The sequence below is a fragment of the Thalassophryne amazonica genome, chromosome 14 (genome assembly GCF_902500255.1).
Source record: "Thalassophryne amazonica chromosome 14, fThaAma1.1, whole genome shotgun sequence".
Classification (NCBI taxonomy): domain Eukaryota; kingdom Metazoa; phylum Chordata; class Actinopteri; order Batrachoidiformes; family Batrachoididae; genus Thalassophryne; species Thalassophryne amazonica.
Window position 1 is genome coordinate 67501694 of NC_047116.1, and position 23030 is coordinate 67524723.

General features: G+C 40.8%; 1 protein-coding gene across 1 annotated transcript; it reads left to right on the top strand.

Annotated features, from left to right (window-relative positions):
• The first annotated feature begins 397 nt into the window (after positions 1-397).
• Positions 398-1524, top strand: LOC117524944 (trace amine-associated receptor 13c-like). Its single transcript, XM_034186758.1, has 2 exons — positions 398-570; positions 705-1524. Exons 1-2 carry the CDS (start codon positions 398-400, stop codon positions 1522-1524), a joined length of 993 nt encoding a protein of 330 aa, XP_034042649.1.
• The last annotated feature ends 21506 nt before the right edge of the window (positions 1525-23030 follow it).

The following is a 23030-nucleotide window of genomic DNA, read 5'->3' on the forward strand; positions in this document are numbered from 1 at the left end:
ACATCCTAATGTTAGAAACAATGGTTTGATTTAATTTTGCTGTGCTGTTGTAGGACTTTTTGACACCTTGACAGTGTACCATTTGTACCAAATAAATTCTTTTTGTACTTTTTTTGCACACTTGGTTTAGTTGTCAAGAGAAAGAGCAAAGACAGAAAACACTAAGCAGCTGCACCTGAGAGAATATTAAGGGCGAATACTGAAACAATAACAAAAAAATACAGTAGACGTCAGCAAGCCTGATGATCTGGTGTCTTCAGAGGAGACTGGGAGGAGCACTGCTGTCCAAGTAAGGAAGGGAGGAAAGGGATGAACGTTATAATGAGCCGTCCTGTAAAGAAATGATCAGAAAGGCTGCAGAACTCAGCAGCTTCTCTCCTCCTCCTCCGCTGTGATGATGGAGACAGTGGAAGGAGCTGACCTCTGTGCTCCACAACTTCTCAACACCTCCTGCAAGAAGCCAAAGCAGCCTCCCACTGAGGCCATGGTCATTTACACAGTGCCGTCCTTCATCTCTGTGCTCACTGTGCTTCTCAACCTGCTCGTCATCATCGCCATCTCACACTTCAGGTGCAGATAAAGTCAACTGAAAGATCATTAATACTTTGCACACCCTAATGTTTTATTGTCTGATTTTATTTTTAGCTCAAGTGTCTCTTTGGTGCAGCTGTTGAGTGTAAAATAATGACATGGTGTGATTCCAGGCAGCTTCACAGTTTGACTAACCTCCTCCTCCTCTCCCTGGCTGGTTCTGACCTCCTTGTGGGCCTCTTGCTGATGGCGGTGGAAATCATCTACATAGAGGCTTGCTGGTTTCTAGGTGACCTTGTGTGTACTCTGTATTATGTGTTGGACTACCTCATTGCTTCTGCATCTGTGGCTAACATGGTTCTGATATCACTGGACCGATTTGTGGCGATCTGTGACCCTGTGAAGTACCACCTCAGAGTCACCCAGCGAAGGGTACAACTGGCTGTGATTGTCTGTTGGATTTGTTGCATCTTCTACTTTGCCCTCCTTTTACATGATCATCTGCTTCACCCGGGAAAGTCCAACACCTGTTTTGGACAGTGTGTGGTTGTCATTGATCACATTGCTGGAATTGTTGATCTGGTTATCACCTTTATTATTCCCATAAGTGTCATTGTGGTTCTGTACCTGAGAGTATTTGTGGTGGCTGTTATTCAGGTGAGAGCCATATGCTCCCATGTCATGGCTGCCAAGCTGCAGCATTCAAGGAATGTGTTTGCCAAGAAATCTGAGCTGAAAGCAGCCTGGACACTTGGCATTGTGGTCATTGTGTTTTTAATTTGCTTCTGTCCTTACCACATACCTGCTTTTGCAGGCCAGGATACAGCCATCGATGCTTCATCTGCAGCCTTTGAGATTTGGTTGGCACATTTTAACTCCTACCTGAATCCAATCATTTATGTGTTTTGTTACCCCTGGTTTAGAAAATCTGTGAAACTCATTGCTACACTTCAGATCCTGAAGCCTGACTCACGCTACGCAAAAGTGCTTTAATGACAGAGAGGGGGTGTCACACCCCTCTCTGTCATTAAAGCACTTTGAGATGATTTATTTTTAATGAAGTGTGAGTTATCATTAATTTATTCATTTCAAATGTAAAAACATGATTTTCTATACGCTCGCATATTAAAATATTTAAGACTCATGCATTCTACTGAACATTCTGCTGTCCAACATGTTTTCTAACATTAAAGAGATTTGTGTTTATGTGTGATTGCACATCAGGTCACGCTTTTGTCATCACAAAAATGGGGTGCTTTTTGGGACGTGTTTTTTTTATATATATATTTATAATCCTACCCCGTCTCCTTCATCTAACCATAAACCCGCCAGACCTCAAATTTTGTACGCTGTTACATAAAGTACCCTGTTTTTGTGATGATATCACAAACTCATTATGCCTTCGCCTGGTTGTAATTTCCTCAGGCTTCATTATTTATTCATCATTTTAAACATTAATTCAGTGCAAACTTTAAACTTAATGCGGCCTGATTTGCTAAAGATCTGTGTGTGTGAAAAACCTGCCTGCTAATTTAGTGAAGGTGCACAATGAAGATTATGTCATTCAGATGTACAAAGTAGCACATATTTAACACATTTGCCTGAGAATATGCAATCTGCACAAAACTGAAGGAGCATGCAAGTAGGTGAAGTTTGCACAAACAACATGATTTATCAAGGCTGCGAGGAAATTTAGTGGGTTCTGATTGCTTCTGGAAATTGTGCATTTGAATTCACATTGTTAACTTATTATTCTTGATACTTTGCTCATTCACTGCAAATGCCAGGCACATTAAAAAAGTTAATGGATTACTTTGTGCATGATTCATTAAGAATAAATATCTCTGTGTTTAACGGGTGGACCAAAGTTCTGTGCTTCTCTGTGCAAAGCACAAAGTCACATTTTAGTGTGACTCCTGATCGTTACTGTCATTGATGTGTCAAACTTCCTCTGGGATTATCACAGCTGATGTGACCTGTTCTCTGTGTTTTCCACCTGCAGAATTCTACATAATTCTTCACGAGTCTGCTTAAATATCATTGATGCAGCAATAATTAAATGTTTGTAAAAAAAAAAAAATTATATATATATATATATATATATATATATATATATATATATATATATATATATATATATATATAAATTTTTTGTTTGTTTGTTTGTTTTTTTACTTTGCTAGGATGTAAACACGCTCAGTTATGTATTTAAGTTCGCAAGCTGCACACGTACCATTTAGGAAAGCCCACACAATGTATGACCCATTATCTGAGGTCTGAGTAAATCAGGCCCAGGGTGTTATTTTCGTGTCGATTAATGACAATTTCTGTCAGAGTTGCTTTTGTCCTCATATGAGCGATAACCACCATAAAATATGACACATTTCAAGTCTAGAATTGAACTCACCAATTAATTTACATCATAACATGACAGAGAAACATGAAGACAGAACCAGAGCTCTTTATTTCCAGTTCCTCTATTTTATGCTGACATCAGAAAAGATTAAATTGAAGAATGGTACAGAAATAAATCATCTTTGGCAGCCTAATGTTAACATAATGTTGCTTCAATAATGTTCCTTTATAATCAATTAATGTGGTGATACCAGAATTGTATTTAGTTATAGGCAGCCTGAGCAATAAAAATGCACAAGTACTGAACAGTCATATTTTACACATTCTGAGTTCAATGCACTCTGTTAAATTCAGTTTTATTTGTAAAAGTCTCAGTCACAACCTTCATCTCTGGAGTCTCCATAGAATATGGACACGTCCACACGCTGACGAGCATCACTGCAGTCAGAGAAACATAAAATCAATACACAACATGATTAGTGGAGTGAAGAAGTGGGGAGGAATTAGGTAATTATCTGTAATTACAAAATAGAAAAATAACAATTAGTTGTGTGAACATATTAAAAATTTTCTATGTGCTCACTGGTAGGCCGGCCTGTCCTTTAATATTACAGCGTTTACTGACATTCAGACGGACCACGAGAACAATAAATGTCAGACATGAGAATAAACTGTGCACAGCACTTAATTATGAGTCAGTGCTGATGAGTACATCTGGGGTCCCCGCGGACCTGGCCAGGACTTATAGTTTTTAAAACTGTTAACATTTTTTAGGAAATTCTCAAAGATATTTGTAGTATAACGAGATGGGGTTATTTGTCAGCTGCTTTGAGCACAAAAGAATATTTACTATCTGGCCAATAAACCACATTTCATTCTGAAAGAACTTTGAGAATTTGTTTTTTCTCTTTTTCAAATATGAATTTTCAATATACAAATACAACACATGGACTTTGACTCACAGCAGTTCCTCTGATGTAAACATCCTGAATGAAAACCATTCTGACAGTGCAGTAGTTATGAAAAACTGACACGAAGAACAAAACTGCTGAGGTGTTCAGCCAGATACCGTTATCATGGACGTGATTCAGTAACAGAGAAATCTCGTGATCTGGAGCCCACCCACAGCCATGGATCAAATGCATTCTACTGCATTTTAGAGCAATAAATTGAAGAAATTTCACAGACTTGCATCAGAGGATTTTAGAAAATTTTGTGAAATATAGCAGTGTGAGTATTTACTGGCAAAGTTACATGTTGTGACAATCCAGTAAATAAAATACTTCTGTCCCCAACTGTAGGCCTATTATGTGCACAGTAGTTGACAGGAGTGGACTGGCCATTGGGAGTACCAAACTTTTTCCTGGGGAGCCTATGGCTGCCTTTTTTTTTTTTTTTTTTTTTTTTTTTTTTTTTTTGCTGCACCTTGGCATGGATCTCCCGGCCCAGGGAGAGAAACATGCACTGACCCACAGAGCTCAGCTGCAGCCTGCAGACAGAGTATAGGCCCACACTGTCAAAAGAATACTTGACCTAATTGTGGCCCTATGATAGGCTACAGAGGCCCAGGAATCCCACCCATGCATGTTCTACACCCACCCCATCCAGTCACCTTTAATGATAAGCAGTCATGATGAGAGAGAGAGAAACAGCACAGTAGAACATGAAAAACAAGAAAGTCACAAAATGGAGAAGAAACGAAAAGGTGGTGCACAAAAATTGAGGCAAAAGAAAAGAAAAAGCTCTCGCTGATACTACTAAGAGCAGAAAAATTTCAGAGATGTTTGCTGCTGGGGCTGGCCTAGGAGGGGCGCCTTCGGTACCCTCTCAGCAGCAGCAGGTGGTGTCTGAGTCAGACAGTGAAAGTGAGGCTCCCACTCGCTGCTGTGGAGGTGGTACAGCAACCGGAGGAGATTCATGGTGGTGGTGGCGATAATAACAGTGTGGATAAACACACATATGAATGAAAACGGCCCACCCTTTTCCGGTTGCACCTACTGGTCTAAGAGATTTATGTCTTCATAAAGGTTCAAATCAATGTACTCACCTCATAGCAAACTCTGCATAGTGAGGTGTGTTACAAGTAAGCCTAGTTATCTAAAGCAGAGGTTTTCAAACTGTGAGGCGTGCCGCCCTGGGGGCGCACGCAAAAAATATATATATATATATTATAATATAATAACTGTAAACACTTAACCAACAAAAGTAGAAAGGAACATGCCAGGAGCAAAATGGATACATTTTTAGTGTGTAAATCTACCAGTGTGAAGGCAGAGTTTGGGGCAACCAAAAAAGAAGAAAGCAGAGGACGATCTTCATCTGTTCCTCTCCACAGTGCATCCCCGCATCAGCTGCCTGTGTGCCTCAAACACCCAGACATATTGCTCGCACTAAACGAGGTGAGACGAGATGAGATACTAAATATGTATGCAAGTTTAATTAATATTATATATGTTAAAATGTGTTAGTTATGTCAAAGAGGTTTAAAAACACACAGAGATGCTTAAATGTTAAACTATGTTTAAGATATAACAAATGGTAAAAATAGAAGAATAGAAAGTTTTTTAAAACACGTTTAAAATGTTTGAAAAGGGTGTAAAATGTGTGAAAAAATAGAAAGTTCTTTAAAAATATGTTTAAAATGTTTACAAAGGCTGAAAAATGTATAAACGCATAGACAGTTCCTTAAAAACACATAAATATATTTAAAATGTGTTTAACGTGTAAACAAATAAAAAGAAACACACCACGATGTCGAAATTGTGTGTGTGTGGACGGGAGGGGGGGGTGCAGCTATTCATTTTTTCTCTGAGGGGGGCGTCCACACTTTGTAAACCCCTGATCTAAAGTATTGAAAAAAATACCAATACATAACCTTGATTAATTTATGAGTTGCTTTTATTAAAAAACACTATTTTATACTTTCATCAAAGGATTGATTGATTGAAGGATATATTTCAGATGTGAAAATCAAAACAAATATAGAAGTAAACAAATAAATCACAAAAGAAAAGCAACAAATCACAAAATAATAAAAAAAGGCAAAACAACAAGAACAATGTCAACATAATGTGTCCGAAAGGGAGTAGGAAGAAGCATATGCTAATGCAAACCTACTCCTTGTCCTAAGTTTTTCTTAATCATCATATCAAAATACTGTCTTTTAAACATATTTTAAACTAGATGTATAGGTATTTATATACCTACCAGCACCTCATGATTAAACATATTTACAAACAAAAATAAATAAATATAAATAAGTGAATCTGTGAAACATATGGTGACCATCAAAGCCCTTCATCCTCCCTGTACCCTGTGAAAACCATGTTTTTGTACTGTTTGAACTGGGTCATGCTTGGGCATTGCTTGAGATTTACTCCACATATTTGTATACAAAACCTTTTTAGTGTAACGCAAACTCGTAGATGTTTTAGTTTATACTCCCCCCTCAATTTCAGTTTGTCATTTATATAGTGCCAATTACAAAGCTCCCTTAGGGCACTTCACACAAGTAAGGTCTAACCTTACCAAGCCCTGGAGCAAGCACATGGGCAAGAGTGGTAAGAAAAAACACCCTCTGCTGTTTTGAGGAAGAAATCTCAAGCAGACAAGACTCAAAAGGCTGCTTAGACCATTCTAACAGTTACAAGGTTTTGCAAAGTTATACAAAGCTGAAGAAACAGAAAACAGGAAAGCAAACAACATAATAACATAAAGAAGATGAGAGGTCCATGCAGGAGTTAGCACCACAGGCGGGGGTCATCCGGCATTCCTCACGACGTCAGTGGGCCTGTTCCTGTGACACGGCCACCCTCAAATGCAGACCGCAGCACCCGCCTCAGGCCCTGCATCTCACAATCAGTCCAACCCCCTGTGGTTTTATCATTCAATCCCGCATCCCACATGCCGTCGTCTATACCTTTGACAGGGAGAGAAAAAGAAGAGCAGAATCAGTCCGCTGGAAAAAAACTACACCTAAGGTATAGTTCATCAGCAGGAGGTTGACAGGAAAACAGAGAAATTACAAGGTGATCAACGGCTGCCAGTCATAAGCTTCACTCACAGACCCAGAATTTAGATAAAGTTGAGACCAAGAACTGTTCAGTTGCAAATATAATAACTTTAGAGGGATAGGAAGCATAGTACCATACTATGCCAGTATACTAGCCATACAAGAGGGAGAATAAATGCATCTTACATCTGGACTTGAAAGTCTCTACAGAATCTGACTGTTTTATCTCCATAGGGAGATCATTCCACAAAACAGGTGCATGATGAGAGAAAGCTCTGTGGCCTGCAGACTTTTTATTCACCCTAGGGACACAAAGTAGTCCTGCACCCTGAGAATGCAGAGCCTGGTGCTGGTACATAGGGTTTGATTAAATCAACTAAGTAGGGAGGTGCTAGTCTATGAATAATTTTATAGGTTAATAGCTTAAAATCTCATAGGGACAGGAAGCCAGTGAAGAGATGCCAAAATGGGTGTAATGTGGTTGAACTCTGCTTCCTGTCAAGAGTCTGGCAGCAGCATTTTGAAACAATTGGAGACTCCTAATGCTGGACTGTGGCACACCAGAAAATAGAACATTGCAGTAGTCCAGACTAAAAGCAACAAATGCATGAATCAGAGTCTCTGCATCAGCCATAGACAGGATGGGATGAATCTTCGCTGTTTCGCAGGTGGATGAGGGCAGTCCTTGTAATATCTCTAATGTGGAGGTCAAAGGACAACGTGGGGTTTTCCTTTGATTATAATCCCCATCTCTATTAAAAAAAGATTTTTAATATTTCCGGAAAGTAGATTGTTTACTGCTTTATTCGCTGTTTCGTAGTTGTTAATCTCACGCCGTCATGAGAGAGGTCGTTTCAGCCGAGTTCCGGTTTAGAGCACAGCGTAAACACACCTCGTGAAGTATGGACAACAGGACAACATCGGGGCACGGCAGAAGTTCATCACAGGTGCTACACCTCTTCCAGATAACCCTCTCAACATGAGAGAACGTGTCATCATCACAGTCACTTGTGAACTCGCTGAATCTGCACCATCCGCATCGTCACTAGCCATAGTTTATGTGGCTTCGAAACACCAGAACTTTGCTGGTGCAGTGGTGCATTCTGGGAAGCGCAGGGGGATTATGGGAAACGTTAAAGTACCGAATACATGATTTTGAAGGTTTGAAGCAGTGGTGGCTGGTACTAAAAATTTTAAGGGGGTGCACCTTTGGAGGACGCAAAATTTAAAAAAGCACTTCATACAGGGCCAACAAAAGAACAAACTAAAAACAAATCAAATCACAGCACAACCTACTTTATTGCTGCCCAACACCATTCAGAGACACTGTTTGAACAGAAAGTTTGTCCTCCTTTCTTTCTGGATTACAAATTTCTCAGTGACCTTCTGATTAAAGTCCATCATTTCCGACAATCGTTTCTTTTCTGTTGACAGTATGTCCAGTGCATTCAGCCTGTCCTGGTTCATGGTGTTTCTGAGAAATGTTTTGATTCTCTTCAAGGGGGAAGCACCTCTCAGCTTCTGCAGTGGTCATGGGTGTGTGATGAGGATCTTTAGGAGAGTAACAGTCTCTGAAAAGACCTCTCCAAGATTATTTTCCATGATCAACCTGAAAAGGTCCATAGCACCACAGCAGGCCTTCAACTCCTTGCTGTAGATGAGACTGAGTTCTGTCTTCAGCTTGCTTCCTCTGAGCATCGGGTAGACCTTCAAAGTGCTGCTGAGGGCATCTTCTGGAAATGTGGTGTGGTACTGTGTGAACTTGTCTCCCTGCAGCAAAGTGGTGCCAATGAGATGGTTGGTGAAGGAGAATCATTCACTCGTGTGTCTTAATACGGTGCCACAGACCTACAGAGAGAATAAAAAAAAAAAAACTGTGTCAAGAGTAGAGTAGCTTAGTACCAAAACAACCAAAGTTTAACCTGCTCCCATAAAATAAAACTTTACTTTCTTGTGTCAACTGAACAGCATCCTGTTTTATACGTGATGTCTCAGGGATCGAATACAATACAAATACAATTTTACCTACAATTAAAATGAAAAACTATGCAATCCAATTTTTGTATAGATTTACAGTAAAAAAAAAAAACTAAAAAAAAAACGTACAAACCAAACAAAAACAAAGACAAAAATTACAAGCATGCACCACAAGAGGGCAGATGGTTCACACCAGCTGAACTGTTCTCACAACAAAAATGAAGGCTGTCAACCTGAGAATACTTATTTCTTTCTTCAGTACAATCTCACCTCTTCTGCAATCCTCTGATGGTTCTCTAGACTCAGGACCTGACGTCTCAATTCAATTTAATTTATTTCATTTATACGAGGTCTATTAGAAAAGTATCCGACCTTATTATTTTTTTCAAAAACCATATGAATTTGAATCACGTGTGATTGCGTCAGACAAGCTTGAACCCTCGTGCGCATGCGTGAGTTTTTCCACGCCTGTCGGTTGCGTCATTCGCCTCTGAGCAGGCTTTGAGTGAGGAGTGGTCCACCCCCTCGGCGGATTTCATTGTCAGGAAATGGCAGAATGATTTGGGCTTTTTTTCCATCAGAATTTTTTCAGAAACTGTTAGGGACTGGCAGCTGGAAACCATTAGAAAAATTTATCTGGCTTTCGGTGAAAATGTTACGGGCTTGGTAGAGAATAAGGAGTGTTACTGTCGCTTTAAGGACGGCCCCCAGCGGCTGTGGGGCACGCTGCGCTCTGAAGCCGCCATCAACAGGCTGAACGACCATTTCATTTCTAAACGGATGGCTGTCTGGATCCGTGACCATCGTGTGCCATTTCTCTGGTTATCACAAGAGCTGGACATCAACCATTTTCTGGCAGATTTCACTTTTAACAAGAGATTTTGTCATGGAAAGCCGAGCGCGTCACGACGGATTCGCTACTGGAGCGAGACAACACCACCTCCGTTTTGGTCTCACAGAACGGCTTTGAGATGGCATTCAGACAGCTGTCGGTGGTTTTTCCATCGAGTGATTATCCGAGAAATTGTGGATGTGCCTGGACATGCCAGAACATGTCCCGTGAGGCTTCATCACGGCGTTGCTGTACGCCATGCGGCACCGCCATGACGCGCAAAGCCTCCGTTCTTCTTTCCATGACAAAAACTCCTGTAACAGTGGAATGTGCCGTTCATTTCCAAACTGGACGCTGTGTTTTATCTGGGACGTCGTCTGACTAGCACAGGAATTGTGAAAAGACGTGGACATCAGCACTTTTTTGGCACATTGAGACAGACGTGCGGAGGTATTCCGCGCGTCGCGGCGGTGCTGCATGGCGCAAAGCAACGCTGTGATGAAGCCTCACGGGACATGTTCTGGCATGTCCAGGCACATCCACAATTTCTCGGATAATCACTCGATGGAAAAACCACCGACAGCTGTCTGAACGCCATCTGAAAGCCGTCCTGTGAGACCAAAACGGAGATGGTTTTGTCTCACTCCAGTAGCGATTCCATCGTGACGCGCGAAGCCTCCGCTCGGCTTTCCATGACAAAATCTCTTGTTAAAAGTGAAATCTGCCGGAAAATGGTTGATGTCCAGCTCTTGTGATAACCAGAGAAATGGCACACGATGGTCATGGATCCAGACAGCCATCCCTTTAGAAATGAAATGGTCGTTCAGCCTGTCGATGGCGGCTTCGGAGCGCGGCGCATCCCACAGCTGCTGTGGGCTGTCCTTAAAGCGACAGTAACACTCCTTATTCTCTACCAAGCCCGTAACATTTTCACCAAAAGCCAGATAAATTTTTCTAATGGTTTCCAGCTGCCAGTCTCTAACAGTTTCTGAAAAAATTCTGATGGAAAAAAAGCCCAAATCATTCCGCCATTTCCTGACAATGAAAATCCGCCGAGGGGGTGTACCACTCCTCACTCAAAGCCTGCTCACAGGCGAATGATGCAACTGACAGGCGTGGAAAAACTCACGCATGCGCACGAGGGTTCAAGCTTGTCTGACGCAATCACAAGTGATTCAAATCCATATGGTTTTTGAAAAAAATAATAAGGTCGGATACTTTTCTAATAGACCTCGTATATCACCAAATCACAACAAAGTTCCCTCAAGGCGCTTCACACAAGTAAGGTCTAACCTTACCAACGCCCACAGCAAGCACACCAGTGACAGTGGTAAGGAAAAACTCCCTCTGAGGAAGAAACTTCAAGCAGACCAGACTCAAAGGCGTGACTGTCTGCTTGGGCCATGCTACTGGCACAAATGACAAAATAATTCACAAAATAGACAGGAAATGTTCCCGGTGCACAGGAGGGCCTCAGAAAACAGACACCACACCCATCTCTGGGTGGAGATACACCTCAAACAGAGAGAGAGAAAAAAAACAGAATCAGGCATCAGAAAGACAACAAATTCAGTATAATTTGTCAGCATTACGCAACAAGAACAAAAGAAATACTAAGGTGATCGCCGACCACTAGCCATAAGCTTCACAAAAAGACCCAATCTTTAGATAAAGTTGAGTCCGTGGTCCGCTCCATTTACTAATACAACCCCAATTCCAATGAGGTTGGGACGTTGTGTGAAATGTAAATAAAGACATAATACAATGATTTACAAATCCTCTTCAACCTATATTCAACTGAATACACCACAAAGACAAGATATTTAATGTTCAAACTGATAAACTTTATTGTTTTTATGCAAATATTTGCTCATTTTGAAATGGATGCCTTCAACATGTTTCAAAAAGCTGAGACAGTGCTATGTTTACCACTGTGTTACATCACCTTTCCTTGTAACAAGACTCAATAAGCGTTTGGGAACTGAGGGCACTAATTGTGAGTGTCATGATTGGGGAAAAAAGGAGCATCCCCAAAAGGTTCAGCCATTCACAAGCAAAGATGGTGCGAGGATCACCACTTTGTGAACAACTGCATGAAAAAATAGTCCAACAGTTTAAGAACAATGTTTCTCAATGATCAATTGCAAGGAATTTAGGGATTCCATCATCTACAATTGATAATATAATCAGAACATCCAGAGAATCTGGAGAACTTTCTACGCGTAAGCGGCAAGGCCGAAAACCAACACTGAATGCCCGTGACCTTTGATCCTTCAGGCAGCACTGGATTAAAAACTGACATCATTGTGTAAAGGATCTTACCATGTGGGCTCAGGAACATTTCAGAAAACCATTGTCAGTTAACACACTTCGTCGCTACGTCTACAAGTGCAAGTTAAAACTCTACCATGCAAAGTGAAAGCCATACATTAACAACATCCAGAAACACTGCCGCCTTCTCTGGGCCCAAGCTCATTTGAAATGGACAGACGCAAAGTTGAAAAGTGTGCTGTGGTCTAAGGAGTCCACAGCACACTGGAAATCACATTGGAAATCATGGACGTCGTGTTCTCCGGACAAAAGAGGAGAAAGACCATCCAGATTGTTACCAGCGCAAAGTTCAAAAGCCAGCATCTGTGATGGTATGGGGGTGTGTTAGTGCCTATGGCATGGACAACTTACACATCTGTGTTGACACCATCAATACTGAAAGGTACATCCAGGTTTTGGAGCAACACATGCTGCCATCCAAGCAACGTCTTTTTCAGGGACGTCCCTGCTTATTTCAGCAAGACAATGCCAAGCCACATTCTGCATGTGTTACAACAGCGTGGCTTCATAGTAAAAGAGTACGGGTACTAGACTGCCCTGCCTGCAGTCCAGACCTGTCACCCATTGAAAATTGTGGCGCATTATGAAGCGCAAAATACGACAACAGAGACCCCGAGACTGTTGAACAACTGAAGCCGTATATCAAGCAAGAATGGGAAAGAATTCCACCTACAAAGCTTCAACAATTAGTGTCCTCAGTTCCCAAACGCTTATTCAGTGTTGTTCGAAGGAAATGTTATGTAACACAGTGGTAAACATACCACTGTCGCAGCTTTTTTGAAACATGTTGCAGGCATCCATTTCAAAATGAGCAAATATTTGCATAAAAACAATAAAGTTTATCAGTTTGAACATTAAATATCTTGTATTTGTGGTGTATTCAGTTGAATATAGGTTGAAGAGGATTTGCATATCATTGTATTCTGTTTTTATTTACATTTTACACAACGTCCCAACTTGGGGTTGTAAAATGAATTTAAAAGGGAAAAAAGCATAGTAACATACTATGCCAGTATGTTAGCCATACGAAAGGGAAGATAAGTATGTCTTAAATCTGGACTTGAAAGTCTCTACAGAATCTGACTGTTTTATTGACACAGGGAGATCATTCCACAGATCAGGGGCACGGTAAGAGAAAGCTCTGTGACCCACAGACTTTTTATTCACCCTAGGGACACAAAGTAGTCCTGTACCCTGAGAATACAAACCCATCAACATAGGGTTTGATTAGGTCAGCTAAGTAGGGAGGTGCTAGTCTATGAATAATTTTATAGGTTAATAGCAGAACCTTAAAATCTGATCTCACAGGGACAGGAAGCCAGTGAAGAGATGCCAAAATGGGTGTAATGTGGTCCAACTTTCTGCTCTGTCAAAAGTGGAGACCCCTAATGCTGGACTGCAGTAAACCAGAAAGTAGAGCATTGCAGTAGTCCAATCAAGAAGAGACAAATGCATGAATCAGAGTCTCAGCATCAGCCATAGACAGGATGGGACAAATCTTCGCTATATTTCACAGGTGGAAGAAAGCAGTCCTCATAATATCTCTAATATGGAGTTCAAAGGACAACGTAGGATTAAAAATTACTCCAAGGTTCCACACTTTGTCAATGTGACATCTCTTTGCTGGAGCGAATTTCTGCACATGACAAAATATTTACAAAAATAACAAAAAATAAAGAGGATTATTATTATAATAAAGGCAGAAACTGAATAATAATAGAATAATAAGAAGAAAATGATTATTAATAATAATAATAATATCCTGATCAGCTGGATACAGCCATTGACATGGACTGAATCAATGGTTTTCTTTTGTAGTTTGGTATAGAGGAGGTCCACATGTGGCATGATGAGATGGAAAAGTTGCAGGAAGAACATCAAGTCTGGATGCTCCAGTTGCACGGCGAAGGCTCCTGCTTCTGACAGCACTGGGGTCAAAGTCACCGGGGTCTTGTATGGTCTCAACACAGCGAATGAGCTCCTCCATGTGCTCAAACGCTGTGTCGATGGCACGACTGTGAAAGGTCCACCTGACAGTGTTTGATGTTGGCAGCCTATGGGCAACAATTTTATCAAGCACACCTGTTCGCTTGTGGGATCTTGAAAAAAGCTGGTGAAGTCGGATATGTGAGAGGTGGACTGTCGCATGATCAAGTTGAGCTGATGTGCGTAGCAGTGGATGTAGTGAGTGTTGGGGTCCAGGTCTTGTATCGTCCTCTGAATGCCTGCAGTGGCTCCTCTCATCACGCTGGCACTGTCATATGCTTGACAAATGAGCTGACTTTTCTGATCCTCAGGAAGAATGGCAGCAAGACGGTCTTTCAGTGCTGTGGAGATGGACTCTGCTGGAGCTGACTGCATGGTGATGAACTCAAAAAATCTTTCCTGCAGGTTGTTTCTCAGATCAGTGTAGTGCAGTACCAGCACAAGTTGGGATTGAGTGGCAATATCCATGCTTTCATAATAATAATAATAATAATAATACATTTTATATGGAGGCGCCTTTCAAGTTACCTAAGGTCACAGGTTCATCTGCCTGAATGGATAAAACCTCACTGCTCTGGACTTCTTTGATGATTTCCTCCTTCACAACAGACAGCATACAGTCCAGCAGCACATTTTGCACCATTTTTGAAGTCCCCTTGAATACTGTGGCGTTCTCTAGGTGCTCTTTCAACATGACATCAAGAGAGGCAATGCAGTCCACTAAGCCACGGAAAACACAATTCAATTCAATTTCATTTTAATCAGCTTTTAAAGCACCAAATCACAACAAAAGCCATCTCAAGGCGCCTCAAACAGAACAGTTCAACATAAAAATTAAAATAAATAAATAAAATAAAAAAAAATCAAGTACATAATTAAAAACAGAAGTAAAAGAATAAAACAGGTAAAAAAGAAATAAAAACTATTCATAAGAAAGAGAATAAAAATAGGTTTTAAGTCTTGACTTAAAAATGTCCACAGACTCCCAGCGTCATCCGAGCTCTCGCTCTCATCATGGCCTCTTAAAGCCAAGCCAAAGGCTCCACAAAATTTAACAGTCTATTATTTGAGAGAAACTGTCAATTTTTGGCCGCCTCTTGATTGTGCCTCCTGATGCCAATCCTGTAGCCTTCATCAAGCTGTTCAGCTATGCTGTGGCACCCAAAAAAGTTAGTCTTAAACAGTTGTCTATAGGGTTGCCAACTTTCTGAAAAACAAATAAGGGACACCTCTTTGGTTGGGCCAGCTGACCCAATTGCCGTGTACTTTTGATTTCAATTGTCGTGTACTTTTGTTTTTAAGATTCAAGATTCAAGAGTTTTATTGTCATATGTACAGCAGAAACAGGAAGTTACACTATACAATGAAATTCTTACTTTGCTATTCCTCCATTCACCAATATAATCTTAAAAAAAGAAAGAGAGAGAAAGGAAAAGGCGAAATGTTTAAAATAAAAAAACACTTGTTATTTTGCAAACTGTGCAAATATGTGGAGCAGCAATTCAGAGTGCAAATCACGAGTAACAGATGTGGACAGTAGTATTCAGAACAAATATAAATAAACCTATGTAAACAGTATTTTAATAGCAGCAGTACGGTGTATTTAAGGTGCAATCTAGTGTAAACAGGCAAAAGTTGAAAAACAGTTCAGGGTGGGAGGGGAGAGGAGGTAGTGTATGATGTGTTTATAAGCCTGATGGCCTGTGAATAGAAACTGTTTGTTAGTCTTGTGGTCCTGGACTTCACACTCCTGTAACGTCTGCCTGAAGGTAGGAGTGTAAAGAGGTTGTGCTGGGGGTGAGTGCTGTCCTTGATTATATTCTGGGCCCTCCTGATGACTCTGGTGTGATAAATGTCCTGTAGTGAGGGAAAGGCTGCTCCTGAGATGGACTGAGCAGTCTTGATCACACGCTGGAGAGCCTTTCTGTCCTGAGCAGTGCAGTTTCCATACCAGACTGTGATGGTGCTGGTGAGAACACTCTCAATCATACTCCTGTAGAAGGTACTAAGAATTTTGGCTGTCATGCCAAATTTCCTTAGTCTTCTCAGAAAGTATAATCACTGCTGGGACTTCCTAATGATGGTCTGTGTGTTGTGAGACCAGGTGAGATCCTCACTGATATGGATGCCAAGGAATTTGAAAGTTCTCACCCTCTCCACCGCCGTTTCACCTATATACAGGGGTGTGTGCAGCACCTGCTTCTTTGGTCTTGTCTGCATTTAATAAAAGATTGTTGTCATGACACCAGGCCACAAGCTCAGCCACCTCCTTCCTGTATGCTGTCTCTTCCCCGCCAATGATCAGACCAATGACTGTAGTATCGTTGGCAAACTTGATGATACTGGTGTTATTCTGAGAGGTCACACAGTCGTGTGTGAAGAGTGTGTACAGGAGGGGACTCAGCACACAGCCCTGGGGGACCCCAGTGTTCACTGTTCTTGTGCTGGATGTATGACTGCCGATTCTGACTGACTGGGGTCTATTCGTAAGGAAGTTCAACACCCAGTTGCAAATGGCAAGTGTCAGTCCAAGGACGAGGAGCTTCTCTATAAGTTTGTATGGTATGACAGTGTTGAATGCTGAGCTGTAGTCGATAAACAGCATTCTGACATACGTGTCCTTTCCCTCCAAGTGAGTGAGGGCTGTGTGAAGGGCAGTATTGACTGTGTCATCTGTGGAGCGGTTCCGACGGTACGCAAACTGAAGAGGATCTATGGTATTAGAAATGGTCTCCTGGATATGAGTCATGACTATCCTCTCAAAGCACTTCATCACAATTGGGGTGAGTGTCACAGGGCGGTAGTCATTTAGGCAGGTCACAGCACTTTTCTTTGGAATGGGCACGATGGTGGTACTCTTGAAACATGATGGCACAAAAGCTTGTGCAAGTGACAGGTTGAATATATCCACGAACACATCAGTCAGTTCTGGTGAGCAGACACTGAGTGCACGCCCTGGGATGTTATCTGGGCCAGCTGCTCTCCGTGGGTTTATTCTCCTCAAGTTCCTGCGCACATCTGCTGGTGTGACAATGAGCGGTGCGTTCTGTGTACGCTCCTTGGCCACCACCTCTTCCAGTCGATCATGGTTGAGGGCTTCAAAGCGAGCATAGAACTCATTCAGCTCATCAGGTAGTGAAGAGTGGCTGGTTGTGGCTGACCTGCTCATCTGTTGATAGTTGGTGATGTGCTGCAGTCCTTGCCACATGCGCCGGGAGTCTGTGCTGGTGTAGTAGCCCTCCAGTTTTTGTCTGTACTGTCTCTTTGCCTCACTGATAGATCTGCGCAGGTCATATCTGGACCTTTTGTAGTCTTCAGTGCTGCCAGAGAGAAATGCAGTATGGTGAGCACGTAGCATGGAACGAACCTCACCATTTAACCAGGGTTTCTGGTTGGGGTATTTTGTGCAGCGCCTTGTGGGGACAATGGTCTCAATGCAACTGCTGATGTAACCTGTTACTCCAGAAGCATAGTCCTCTAAATCAACAGAGCCATCCTCTCTCACAGCAGCAGTTCTAAACACATCCCATTTGGTACTATCAAAGCAGTCCTGAAGCACTAAGTCAGTTTCTTCATTCCACACTTTAACAACTTTACTTACTGGAGGTGTTTGCTTGAGGAGTTGTCTGTATGCTGGATAGAGGAACACAGAAATGTGGTCGGACTGTTCAAAGTGCAGCTGAGACACCGCTCTGTAGGCCTCCCTCATGTTGCTGTAGACTTGGTCGAGTATGTTGTTCTCCCTCGTTGTGAAGCTCACGTGCTGATTATACTTGGGAAGGACAGTCCTCAGGTTGCAGTGGTTAAAGTCGCCGGCAACAATGAACACGGCGTCCGGGTGCACGGCCTCTTGTTTACTGATGACGTCATGCAGCAACCCCAATGCCGTAGCCGAGTTCGCGCGTGGCGGGATGTAAATAGACAAAATAAACACCGCGCCAAACTCTCTCGGCAGATAGAATGGTCTGCATTTCACCATCAGAAATTCTAAGTCCGCTGAACAGTGTTTTCCAACAGTCTTTATGTCTGAACTCCACATGTTGTTCACACAAATGCACACGCCGCCACCTTTGTGCTTCCCTGACGCAACCGTGCGGTCGCCACGGTGAACAGAGTGTGTTTCTAGTTGGATCTCTGAATCCGGTGTGCTGTTCGATAACCAGGTTTCCGTGAAAATAAGAGCACAGCACTCTCTGATCTCACGCTGAGTTGTTATTCTTGTTCTCAGCTCGTCCAGCTTGTTTTCAAGAGACCGAACATTAGCTAGCAACAGGCTATGTAGCGGTGGTCACGTAGCCCTAGCCTTTAGCCTAGCATGTAGCCCACCTCTCTTGCCCCGTTTCCGTCGCTTCGTTCGTCGGCTTTGCCTCTCACTGGAATCCAGTGCTGCTGGGCCTTGCCGGTCGATGCTGGTAAAATGCGAGTGTAAGAGAAAGCTAAAGTCTGAAAGGCTAAAGGTAAGTTCATGGTGAACTTTACCGATCTCCAAAAGTACCTCTCTACTGTAGCTAATTGTTCCATATGTACACTGTATATTTAAAATAAATATTAAAACTAAGAGAAAGGGGAAAAAAAAGCGTTGGTTGCAGGAGGAGCATGCAAACACGTTCGCCACGGTGGGCGCCATATCACGTGACGACTCCTTTTCTCAAAGGACGGTGCTTCGGGTCTCAAACCTCGGCTGTGGTCCACAACGCATCAGTGCTGACACTTCGAAACTGCAAACACGAGAAACAGTAAAAGGCGTTACTACTTCCAGTGACCGCCTTGAGAACGGGTTATTTTATAATGAAATAACTGAGTTGAAATCACTGATCCACTTGTAGGTGCCATTTTCAACACCGATAGGAGAGAGAAAGTATACAATCCTTGCGCCTGAGTATGGTGTTGGTTGTGGTGATGACGTCTATATGTGATTACCAGCGTTCATTGTCCAGTCACAAGAACAACAAACGCTAAAACAATACAATTCGCTGTAAATAAAAAAATGGGAATGTCCTGGTGCAGTTCTGTGCACCCTGCAGGCAAAACTGAGGCAGCCAATCAGAGAAAAGCATCAGGTCACATGCTGGGCATACATTAAAGGGCATGTTGCACCAAAATCATGACAAAATAGATGCTGTTAGTGACCATCCGATGATTCACCGGTATTACTTTGTGCACTTTCCTGACCGGTTTCAAAGGATACGGCATTCACAACTGCTTAGACTTCCGAAAACAAAGTACTCGTGAGTACTGTTATTTTTCCCCCAGTTCTTTCTGTAATACTGCCCCTTACAAAGCACAAACTCAACCTATCCCGCACTTGTAAATTTAATCAAAGTCACGGCAAAAATAATCAGGCCTGGGCCCTGCAAGAACCTCTCTTACAGACAAGATCCGCTCTTACAGAACCCCGGACAATGGATACAAGCAGTTTTTATATGGGATTACATATGCTTAACAAAGGCGGACCGTATTTTGCAAAATCCTTCTCTTATTGGCCCCGTGGGCATTCAAGAGAGGTCCACCCCCCTGCCCGGCCTGCGCAATAACGGGAGACATATGATTTATAATTGTAACTTAACTCTCTTTATCCTAAGTGGTACAAACTGGTTAAATCCAGTTCTACATGCACATACCAAAGAAGAACAAAGGAAAGTGACAATAAGAATGAAACTAAAAATATAACCCTACATATAATAACTACCTTAATACCAAAAGAAATACAGAAAACAAATAAAGAAAACCATAATTAGACACAGAAATATATCTAACAGTACTTTGTTTTCGGAAGTCTCCATAGGTGTTTACTTCTATAACTGAGTACTTATGAAAACAAAGTACTCCTGAGTACTTGTGTGTTTCCGACAGGTGACATAGCTATTAGAAGCATCCCAGCGTGCATTAAGAACAGAGGCACAGATTAATTAGAAAGTTGACATAAATGTGTTCTCGTGTTGTGATGGCTCATCTTTCAATGAAAACTGTTCATTTTGATGCAGTCATGGTAGAAGCTGCAGCTCTGAAGTTTAGTGTGACCATTAGTCATTATTACCCTTCTCTGAGATTGGCTGTTGTGTGACAGGCAACCTGTCAACAACATTCTCTGCTCAACACTCAGCTTTGTGCACGATTAAAGTTTTATAAATACTACATCTGCTGCCCGGGAAAAACCGTTGTGAAGACACTCATTCATGTTCTCAGCAGTAAAACAGCTGAGAGGAGCTGCACACACACACACACACACACACACACACACACACACACACACACACACACACACACACACACACACACACACACACACACACACACACACACACACACACACACACACACACACACACATGCCAACTGCAGGTCTGCCTTTAGTTCTCTCACGATTGTGGCATGTTAAACAAAATCCATTAACTCCTGGAAATAATGTATTCTAACTTTTTCCAGTGTAACAGATCCATCTCTGTGTCCAGGCAGTCTGTTAAAAACAATGTCAGATGTCCCATGAGGTGGGCACAGCTAACCAAAAAGTTAGCTTTGATAACAGCTAATCGGCTAACTGAAAAGTTATCTTTTATAAAGCTAAACCGATAAACCACCCAAAAACGTATCGGAAGCTACAGCTAACCGATAACTTTCAGTATTGCCTCCGGTACACTTGCAACTACTAACAAGCTGATTTTAAGTTTTAACACCACGATCATTTTTGGTAGCATCAAAGGTACACCACAAGGTACACCACCACAGATGTACACCACAGACCCAAACAGTGAGTCAGCACTTATGTTTTTGTGCGCCCTGCCCACCATTGGAAGCTCCTCTTTACTGCATATTTTCAGCAATGAAGCAAGTGAGAGGAGCTAAGCTCAACTTTACGCCAAAAAAAAAAAATAACAAGCCATTATTCCTTAACAGAACACAACACTGCTGCAGTGAAGCAGAGGTATTGGAAAATAAAGCAGTTTTGACTTATGGTTTTGATTTAAAATCAGATTAATCCAGATAGAATAACTCCATTAATGTCAATTCTGTCATTTTTAAAAAGTTAAAATATAACACATATCTTTTAATTTTAAATAATGCACTAATTCTGAAGTTTTGTAACAAACACAGACAGATGCCAATGGGATTATGGGTAAATGGGCCTCCACTAACACTGATTGGTTGACTCATTCATTGCATGTAAAAACTAACACGTTAATGTGGCGTGACATGTGTGTTGGTATTTACATATAAATGTGCTTTTGTAAAATATGCCATTTTATTAATATGTAAAAAAAAAAGCCATTTGCAAATGCCAAAAGTCAAGTTGTGATTAGACAATGGTTTGATATAATTGGGGTCAAAATGCATAGAACACTGCCATCTACTGGCACCCAAATGCATAGACCCTTACCTGCAATTCCTTTGCATACTAGTATTTTGTTTTTTGTTTTTGTTTGTTTTTTTTTGGGGGGGGGGGGGGGGTTGCACGCCAGAGAGTTGCTGCAGTTTAAACAACAGAATCTACGACAACTAAATAAATGTTATACAACCAAAATGTACATTTTTATTTCTTTAGCTACAGTAAGAGGCTGCAACAACTTTCAGGCATGCAAAGGATTATGGGATATCTCAATACTTAGCGCGAATACTGCCTTGAACACTACTGGCCAGTAGATGGCAGTAGAAAACGTGAAAACTTGTCAAAACAAATATTCCAAATAATCCATGTCTGCTATATTTAATCTGTATGGAATTTAATAAACGCAAATCGAATTTCAGACATCTTATATATATATATATATATATATATATATGTATATATATATATATATATATATATATAATATATATATATATATATATATATGTATATATATATATATATATATATATATATATATATATATATATATATATATATGTATATATATATATATATATAATATATATATATATATATATATATATGTATATATATATATATATATATATATATATATATATATATATATATATATATATATATATGTATATATATATATATATGTATATATATATATATATATATATATATATGTATATATATATATATATATATATATATATATATATATATATATATATATATATATAGCAACAAACAGTGTTGTAAAGGACAATAACCAGGACATTACAGAGCAAACAGGAAGCGACTGCAACTCACAGTGATTCCAATTGAAAATAATGGAGAAGCAACTTGAGTTTCTTCTGACATTTTCACATAAAACAAACACAATAACAGCGTCTATAAACCCAGAGAATATATTCACGAGAGTTTTAGGCACAATATATGTGTATACAGTATACACAATATACGTACAAAGAGTTTAATGCTGTTGTTTGTGTGGAGCCTGATCAGAGCATCTCAAATGCATTTCTCCTGTTATTAACTTTTACCCATAATGCACTAGCACTGCTGAGGCATGTCCACACTAAAACCTTCAAAATTCATGCAATACTTTAAAACTAAAACATATAGCTGATATTTTCACTTAACTTCAGAAGTGCCGTTAATTTAAATAACATGTCCAAAATTAGTTTGGTTAAATTTTAACAATAAGTTAAAACTGTATGCCTCTGGATGACTTGGGTGATACTGCCAGTAAGTTAGTATGGTGTCAAGAGCAATTATCTTGTGACCAGTTTTCCTCTGACTGCAGAGGATAACAGCGGTTTGATGTTATACACCCAATGTACTTAATTTTTACACCTTAAGGAGATTTAATAATACAATGTCCAGAACCAGCACTTTAACTGCAGTTTAGGAATTTATTGCAGATTATGCAAGTGCAGGCAACATAGTTAACGTGGATTATAGTTCTGATGATAATACAAAATTGATTAAAATATGATTAGAAATATGATTGGCGGAAATTATTTGATTCTAACACTCTAAACTGATCAATCACTTTAGTAGGGACTGTTCCGATTTCCTAAAAGTCATTTGAAGGTGAGAGTATGAGGACTTGAGATCACGCTCCCTGGCCAGGGGACCTTGACCTT

What these genes read in the sequence shown, in the direction of transcription:
- LOC117524944 (XM_034186758.1), top strand. Translation starts at nt 398, where the DNA reads ATGGAGACAGTGGAAGGAGCTGACCTCTGTGCTCCACAACTTCTCAAC. An exon ending in ATCGCCATCTCACACTTCAG is followed by an intron (nt 571 to 704) that starts GTGCAGATAAAG and finishes GTGTGATTCCAG; the next exon opens with GCAGCTTCACAGTTTGACTA.